The sequence below is a fragment of the Limulus polyphemus genome, unplaced genomic scaffold (assembly GCF_000517525.1).
Source record: "Limulus polyphemus unplaced genomic scaffold, Limulus_polyphemus-2.1.2 Scaffold5234, whole genome shotgun sequence".
Classification (NCBI taxonomy): Eukaryota; Metazoa; Arthropoda; class Merostomata; order Xiphosura; family Limulidae; genus Limulus; species Limulus polyphemus.
This window is the reverse complement of record NW_013670844.1, coordinates 42,740-52,318: the sequence shown is the minus strand read 5'-3', so window position 1 is coordinate 52,318 and position 9,579 is coordinate 42,740. Positions and strand designations below refer to the sequence as shown.

At 32.0% G+C, this 9,579-nt stretch overlaps 1 protein-coding gene across 1 annotated transcript in view; it reads left to right on the top strand.

Moving 5' to 3' along the window:
- Positions 1 to 5,343: 5,343 nt before the first annotated feature.
- Positions 5,344 to 9,579, top strand: part of LOC106472305 (gamma-glutamyltranspeptidase 1-like) — a gene marked incomplete at its 5' end in the record, with an annotated part of 12,504 nt that continues 8,268 nt past the window's right edge. The window contains 3 exons of the mRNA XM_022400913.1: positions 5,344 to 5,422; positions 6,114 to 6,306; positions 8,576 to 8,739. Of these exons, the coding sequence (XP_022256621.1) occupies positions 5,344 to 5,422; positions 6,114 to 6,306; positions 8,576 to 8,739 (436 nt within the window). The remainder of the gene's footprint in view (positions 5,423 to 6,113; positions 6,307 to 8,575; positions 8,740 to 9,579) is intronic.

The following is a 9,579-nucleotide window of genomic DNA, read 5'->3' as shown; positions in this document are numbered from 1 at the left end:
GGATACTGTTGCAACACTTAGAAGAGATATCTTGGCACCCCAGGTTGTTGGTTTAGAGTAGGGATCCCTGTTATATTATGTTAAACTTGTATTAAAGTTTTTCTTCATTACCCATTCAAGCTGTCTCCAAGCATTAAAAGCATCTTATTGTTACTATTTCTTCTACTTGGCAGTTTTTTTGTTTGTCCCCTTTTGATTGGATTCTAACGTTTGTAGACAACTGTCTTTCTGATTGCTTTAACTTCAACAGGAACCCCTTCAAGACTGCATTCACAACGTTTGTACGAAATACAAACATCGCACCTTCCACCATTTAGGGTAAACAGGATTTGGATATTCTGATAGTACAAAATTTTTTTAAACACAGTTTCGGGGTATTGGGACTCATTCATAAATAACGATTTCTCTGGCATAATACTTGTTCGTAAGTTCTAATTCTAAATTATTGTTGAAAGGCTGTTTTAATGCATTTTAATCGTTTGGCAGATATTGTTGTGACCTGAACAGCAAATAATGTATGTACAATCGATACGAGATTTTAGGGTTAAACGTATTACTACAGTTAAATAAAATACTGTTGGCAAAATATTGATATTTTACTAAACTTTTAATAGCACCAAAACTAATACTAGGATGAATTCGACAAACTTAGGCGTAGAATGTTAAGTTATAGGCTTATAGTACGATTTAACTAAATAACTACGGTGCAGTTCAAGTAATTGGAATATTTTTGGCACCAGCCCACTGGTTTCTTGAAATTGTGTTGAAAATGACATTTTTAAAAATATATTTTTTATTTCCTTTCATAATTTATCTTCCAATATTTTCTGTTTTTTTTGGGGGGGGAAAAAATTTCAAGAACGTTCTTAGGTGTAACTTGATGAAACTCATTTGTAATGCCACTGTTCAATTGTATCGGGAAAGATCACGCGGATGTTATCTACTTGCATTGTTTTGTTGTCAGTACATTTGTTATCAAGAGCCTTGAACAAGTAGTTCTTTCTTCAGTCTTCAAGACATATATATACTTGTACAGCAATTACAGTGAGATGTGAAATATTAGGACAGGTTTCGTATAACCTACAGATGTATCATACACATCCAAGCAAGTTGAAAGTGTGACCTAAGTCTTCAGTTTTGTCAGCTAAGTGTTGAAATGCACTTCATTGCCACATTGAGGCCCGCGGAAGATACATGTAAATAATGCTCGTTGATGTGATTTACACGTAACAACCTAACTTCAGATTTTTTATCTGGAAATATGCAATAATTGTATTGATACTGAAGACTTATTTATCGTGGGCGTATCCAAAACTTCCATAATAATTTAATTCTCATGACACGGGTGGAACTATTTTACAGTGACGTATTTATGTATGCAGAATATAGTATTTGTTTTACTACAAAATGATTGCAAAACATTTTGTACATGTACAAGACTGATGAAAATTTTTATTTACTAAAGACAATAATTTTCATTGATAATAAAGTATATGAATATAAGATAGAATAGAAAATTTAAACTTTTTTCACTGACATTTCAAACGATGTGGTATTGTGATGCAAAATTTTAGTAAATTAATATAAAAGATTCTTACAATTTGTGCGGTTAATGAGTTTTTTTTAACTTAAAAACATCTACAGTCATCTTTGTTTTTAGCGACCAGAAGATGTTAGAAATGCACTGTTGTCATAGTTTCAGGTCAACATTGATGAATGTACGATGGAAGGCTATAGGCCTAAAAAAATTTTAGGCTTGTTGGTTTTCTATTATTTCGTTGGCTTTCGGCATTTCAACCATAACAGTATAAGAAAAGTTTGGTCAATGAACATGTTTTTCTTGTAACCTACTCTGTAGAAAATTCTCATACTTTTGAATTAACTTTTATTATATTCAAAGCAAAGTTCTACTTTTGGAAAATCCTTAATTTGTTAGGTTCCTAATGGTACATAACGGCGAACTTATGTCTGTGTATAGTAGCATACACAAATTGACAATTGAAACACAGCTGAGAGTTCTACAGTGCCATGTTCAACCAATCCTTCCTTCAAGCAATGCAGTAGGAATGTGGTTACCAAGATGAATGTTTAAAATATCGTGGAATACACAAAGAAGTCATTCCGAAGAAGGCCAAGAACAAAGCGAATGTTGTGGAAAATTTTAACAAAGAGACAACAGAGTTTTATAGGACATATGAGAAAAGGAGAGATTGAAATAAACAGAAACAACATTACAGGAAATAAAAGTAAAGGGAATCAGTGGAAAACCATGTTCACCAGTCCCCTAGATGGGCATGGTACCTAGAGGGAGAGAGATAGTAGCATAAGGTACAAGAAATTCTGGAAAAAGTCGCTTGTAGTAATGTAAACTAGGAAACTGTTGACACCATTACTACTGTCCCTGTCAAAAAGAAAAAAAAATGAAACCATTTTATAATTTTTCACATAAGCCAAATTAAATGTTTCCTCACTTTGAAGTACTTCTGATATATTTTATGATATTAATTTTGGAATCTGTGACACAATAAAACATCCAATAATCTTCGTTCAGAAAGATCAATTTGTTCAGCTTCTGAGAAGAGCCTTTCCACAGATGATTGTTTTTTCATATTTTTTTTTCAGATAAAATTCCCAAACTCCTGAAGTCGTTAGTTACTTCCAGATACATCTGTATTTTTATGATCAGAATGTTACTAAAATCTCATTGTCTAATACTTACATCCACTCTATATGTATAAAGACTTACATGACCTAAGAAACAAATAAAATGAATGATATATCCATTAAAACAAAAACATTTTGACACTTTTTTTTTATCAGTTTCTCGTGAACGAGGCTTGCAGGTCATAAAATTATTGCAAAACTATCAAAACAAGAAACTTCATAATGAAACTGTGTAAAGAAACTATAAAAAATATATTTAGACCAAAAACTTTATAAATATATGTTAAGAGAAAAACGTCTACTTTTATAAGATATTTATCTCTTACTTTCCTACAGCAGCACATGGTTGAGCGTCTGCCAAGATTACAGCTTTCTCAAACGTTCCAAGGATGGAGGATGACACGGGGAATGATGTATCCAAGTACTTCAGTTTCTTCTCTCGTATCTTTGGTAGGCCAAGAGAGAGTGTGACGGTTATAGCAATAATAGCTATCAACAGCACCACAGTTACGATGATGCAGTCACGACGTGTGAAATAAGTTCTGTAAAATATTATATACTCTGAAGATGTATTTAAGTAACAGGATGATGATGAGGTAACAGGAGAATTACAAGAAATCGTGAAGTATCTCTAGAAAAAAAATATATCGAAAGCTTATCAGACACGGCTAATATTTAGATGGCTATGTAGTAAATAGTAAGTACTTTCTAGAACATGAATAAATCCAAATAATTTTCTAAATGTTGCAAATCTAAGCTAAAGAATCATAAGAACAAACTGATGAAAAATTATCAATGTTTAATGTACATTACAACAACAAGACTTGTCCCACTGATGAACAGGATATTATTAACGAGATCTGACCAGAACCACACTCAAAATTTGAGGATAATATTTTTATTTTATGAAGTTGTAATAACGAGGAAAAGTTCAAATGATTTAAACACTTAGTAACAACAAAACTGAATAACCTAGGGAATATTATCTTAATATTGTCTACATTTTTCTGGTGTTGAACGTAAAGTTTATTTTCTTAGTGTATGATGATAGTTTTATCTGTTTAGTTTCGTTGTTAAATTTTTCATCTAACTATTTCTACGTGACTGTGTAAAAGTTTATGAAATTCATTTTCTGTAACATTTACCCAAATATAATTTACAATAGTTGTTAGTATTTACTCAATACTTGTGTATATAGCTTGAATAATGTGTAACCAGAGTAATGTGTAACAATAGTGTATAACCAGAGTAATATGTAACAATGTATAACCAGAGTAATGTGTAACAACAGTGTATAACCAGAGTAATACGTAACAATGTATAACCAGAGTAATATGTAACAATGTATAACCAGAGTAATGTGTAACAACAGTGTATAACTTGAATAATGTGTAACCAGAGTAATGTGTAACCAGAGTAATATGTAACAACAGTGTATAACCAGAGTAATGTGTAACAACAGTGTATAACTTGAATAATGTGTAACCAGAGTAATGTGTAACAACAGTGTATAACTTGAATAATGTGTAACCAGAGTAATGTGTAACAATAGTGTATAACCTGAATAACTTGTAACAACTTGTAACCAGAGTAATATGTAACAATGTATAATCAGAGTAATATGTAACAACAGTGTATAACCAGAGTAATGTGTAACAACAGTGTATACCCAGAGTAAAGTTTAACAATAGTGTATAACCTGGATAATGTGTAACAATATGTAACCAGAGTAATGTGTTACAACAGTGTATACCCAGAGTAAAGTTTAACAATAGTGTATAACCTGGATAATGTATAACAATATGTAACCAGAGTAATATGTTACAACAGTGTATACCCAGAGTAATGTGTAGCAAGTGTTTAACCAGAATAACATATAGTGACAGAATGTTACCAGTGTAGCAACAGAAATAGATTTGATATAATGGAATATTTAAGTGATGTGTGGTTATTTGTATACAGATGGTAGTGTACTAAGTAATATCTACTGTTACATTGTAGCAATCTTTAGTGCAGTAGATAAAGTACTGTTCCCTTGAAACATGTCTGTGGTTGCATTTCCAGGAGCAACTTCCCTGCCATCTATAACTTCAGTTTTTTTTGTTTTACTATATAAAACAAATAACACTATTTAATACAGAGCAGCCAAGAATCACACAAACAAAGATTACAGAAGAATGACAAGATCAAACAGTGAGACAAAAATCAAGTTTGGTGTTTTAATGCAATGTTAGATGTTATGAGCCAATTAAAAATGATGAGTTAAAACGGTGACCCATAAACAGACCTCAATCTTTAAAGCAATGTTAAAATTATGTGTTAAAACAGTGAAACACACATGAACTCTTGAAAAGTAGGTTTGGTACAATTAAGTTGATTACCACAAGTTATCTGCACTACAACTAACCTGATATAAATTGTCATGAACAGTCCACCACCTAGTCCCATGCTATGTGGATTCACGACTCCATCACAGAACAATGTGGCAATAGCTCCATCAATGGCCGATCCTCCCTTTTGAAGAAGATCACTACAATGTAACAGTAAATATTACTTAGTGCACTAAAGATTGCTACAATGTAACAGTAACTATTACTTAGTGCACTAAAGATTGCTACAATGTAACAGTAAATATTACTTAGTGCACTAAAGATCGCTACAATGTAACAGTAAATATTACTTAGTGAGGTAAGAAACCTAGATGTTGTTACTTGTACTCAACACATGTTACAAGGGAACAGTACATTGTCTACTGTAGGTAAGAAACCTACGTGTTGTTACTTGTACTCAACACATGTTACAAGGAAACAGTTTGTTATCCAGAGAGAACAGGGAACATTGAAAACAACATCCTGTTTTTGTTAATTGTTGTTTAAATTATTTAATCTCTTATTACCACAATGGCATTTTTTTTCCCATTTTACTTTCGTCAAGTTAAATCACCAATATTTTTAACTATGTTATGAAAGTTATTTAATGATTTATTGGGTTTCTTCTGTATTTTAATATTTTCAATAACTAGACCTTATTATCATTTGTGGTCATAAGAGATTTCTTTGTTATAAATTGTATACTGATCTATAAAAACAAAATGATAAGATGTAATTGGTTAATCATTATCATAATAATCAAAGTAGAGATGTGATTGGTTAATCATTATCATAAAGATCAAAGTATAGATGTGATTGGCTAAGATATATCAAGTAAGATCAAAGTATAGATGTGATTGGCTAAGATATATCAAGTAAGATTAAAACATAAATGTGATTGGCTAAGATATATCAAGTAAGATTAAAACATAAATGTGATTGGTTAATATTTGTCATGTAAGATTAAAGTGTAAATGTGATTAGCTAATTTTGTTGTATAAGGTTATCCTTAAGCCTATTTTCATTAACTTTTGAAACTATCAGTCATAAGTGTAATTAGCTAATAATGTTTTGGTTTAGGAGGTTTAGCAGTGGCTGTTCCAGGAGAACTGAAAGCTTATTGGTTAGCACATCAGAGATATGGGAAGCTCAACTGGTCAGACCTTGTATTACCGTCTGTGAAGATAAGTCGTGATGGATTCAAGATTGGAAAGCACTTAGGGAGAAATATTATGAGGTTCAAAGATGCGATCATGTCAGAACCATCTTTGAGGTAAGACAAATCTCTGTTTTCATCTTGTAAATAAAGAGTTCCTTGTAAAATATTGTTTGATAATTCTATTAATCTTGTGTATGTTAAAGTATCCTTAGTTTTTTATCTAACTGGTTGGGGATCTATCTTTTTACTTAGTGGCACATATTCAGAATATAAAGTGAGGCTTTCAAATAATTTAAAGTGTTTTACATGACTGTCTATAGCTTATGAGAAAATTAAGTTACTCTAGATAGTTTTTGTAAGTTCCTATTATATAAAGGTTAAGAATGTTATATTAAAAAGTTTTTAGAGCCTGACCACATTGTTATAATTCAGGTTATCGTGTCTGGTCATGCTCTGTCTGATGTCCTTGCATCTTGGTAATAGCCCCGCAGCATAGTTTCCATTTTGAAAGGCTCCATCGTAAAATTGTCATGCCCAAAGCACACCACTCCTCCTTGCACGCATTCTCCAATCTCGTAACCCTTTCACTGCAGCTTGGATCTGTATTTTCCAGTGCACTGGGAAATATGTGTCCCAGCTGTAGTGAATGGGTTAAGGTATGCTACAGTTAAAATTTGTCGAGGAAGCTTTTTGTGTACATGTGTCGCTTTTCTAGACAGAGATCCATGTAGATTATGTTGCATACCTGGGCTTTTGTCATTGATTGTTGTATTAATGTATTCTTACTTATTACAAGATGCTACACTTTGTTTATCATAGTTGTGGCCTACAGCACTTTTTCTTGATGGCCTTGGTGCCCTAACTTAATCTACATTCCTTTGTTTTCCAATGCCATTAAGTACAAGGGATTTCCCCATCTTGGATGTTCTAAACCCCCGATCTTGACACATCTATATGATTTAAAGTGTGGGGATATTTTTCATCAGAAAGGGTTGTACCATTCTCAGAAGTAACCAGTTTTCACTGCCATTCAGTTCCATTGTGATTTTATATTGGTTGCGGCTGTCACGTGACTTGCTAGTTTTCACATATAAAATTGTTTAAACATATCATTCTCAGCCATCTATATTTTTGTGCTCAATAGCTTTGTAACAACTTGACTGTTTAAAGTACTGATTGATTACATACATGTATATGAAAAGTTGAATCAGCTTTAGAAGGTTTACTGCCTATAATTCCTGTCAAGCTGTTAAAAGTATTCGTTGTTTTCTATTCTACACAAAAATACATTCACGTTTTGTTGAAGTTAATTTACTAAGTTTTTATGTTTTTCCAGTAAAATTTTAGTATCATATACAGTGCTCATCCTGGCTATTTTTAATTTATACCAACAATTTTGTGGGCAAAAACTAACCCTTTAGACATGCCCATATTGGAAGTATGATGCCATTAGATATGCAACTTAGCTCAAACTATACGCACAATTTGAATCATTTGTTTCCATATATGTCTTGGGCTATTTGAAATGGTTTTACAGATACATTTGATCTAATTAGATGTGTATATAAACCTGAATATACTAAAAAACGTATTAATATAAAGAGTTATGTGCCAAACCTAGCTTGTGATGCAAATATAAAGCAAACAAATAATCAAGATCTAAATAAAGTATACATCAAAAATAGTTAACGAATTTGTTTTTATGAAAAGTATAACAAGATTTCAGTTTTGAAATTTATTGCTGTTTTTTTTTATTGGTCACCGCATTTTGCTCTAGAATCAGGAGTTTGATAGTTTTTTTTCTGTAATTTTGTATTTATAACTTTTAATTTTAGTAATTAAATCCGTCATTTTCTTCATTGTTTATTCAGAAGCAAAGAATTCCAACTTCCTGACCAAAACGACATTCTTTTATAAAATGTAGGCTCTTATTGGTCAGTTACCCTAACTAGCTTGATGTTACAACACATTTGACTGGCTGAATGAATAATCAGTAGCAAGTTTATATACAATAGGTCATGATTATTTATTATGATTGTCAAAATAAAAGCCTTAAACTGTGATTAAATGTGTAAGTGGACATCAGTTGAGGGAACAAACAACAATAAAACTTCAAAGCCTTAAACTGTGATTAAATGTGTAAGTGGACATCAGTTGAGGGAACAAACAACAATAAAACTTCAAAGCACTGTGGATGGAATTTATGTAAGTTTAGTGACATGTGTTTGTTTGTCACACTTAAAAGTTACTGATTTTGTTGATTATAATAGAGGTGAACAAGTAATATTCAAAGTTTTTTATGAAATATTTTATTAATTAATTGCCATTTCTTGTAAAGTGTTGATAATGAGTGAAGTCGGAAGGTTATGTTTATGATTTTCAGGGAAGTATTTTTTAACAATGCAACTGGAGATGTCTACAAAGAGGGAGAAATGTTGAAGAGACCTGTGCTGGCAGCAACGCTACAGAAGATAGCCGAGAACGGGGCTGATGAGTTATACAGTGGAGAGACTGGAAGAAACCTTGTCAAGGACATCCAGGGATTTGGTGAGTGAATTACGGTTGAGCTGGGTGTTATTTTAACGGAGAAATCTCGTCACTTGTCTCTTGGTTGTATGTGTGGTTATATGGTTATAAGTGAAGTATAAAACTATAATCTGTGTGTTTATATGACAGTGAGTCAAAATACTTAAATATTTGTGTGTTTACAATCTTTTAGTCAGGTATTTATGTTTAAAACTAGAAAACATTTTTTGTTTATAAGCTTTGAGTAGTTACATTTAAAAATATATATAACATAAAGTAACGTTTTGGGACAACATGGGGGACCTATTGGTTCATCTTGGCTGTCCCATTCTTTAAACTAAAATAATTAATAAATACAAGTAAAAAATGTCAGCTCTTATCATTCATATACTTATCAAGCTTTCTTTTAAACTCACTTAAATTTACTGTCTCCACAACATCCGAAGGCAACCCATTCCAAAGGCCAATCATCCTGTTAGAAAAATAAAACTGTCTTAGCTGAAGATGAATCCTACCTTGCCAAAATTTATATTTTTGTCCCCTAGTACTACTATTCTCAGTTAAATATGAAGAGAGATGATGCATCAACACTATCAATTCCCTTTACAATCTTAAACACCTCAGTCAGATCCACTATAACTCTTCTTTTTCAAGTTAAAACAATTTGAGAGATTTCAAACTTTTCCTCATATGACAACCTCTCCATCCCAGGCACCATTCTAGTAACCCTTTTCTGAACCCTTTCCAACAATTCAGTGTACTTCCTAAGGTAAAGAGTCCAAGATTTAACACAATATTCCAAATTTAGCCTAACCAGTGACCTGTAAAATGAAATTATAACATCTTTAGACTTGTATTCAA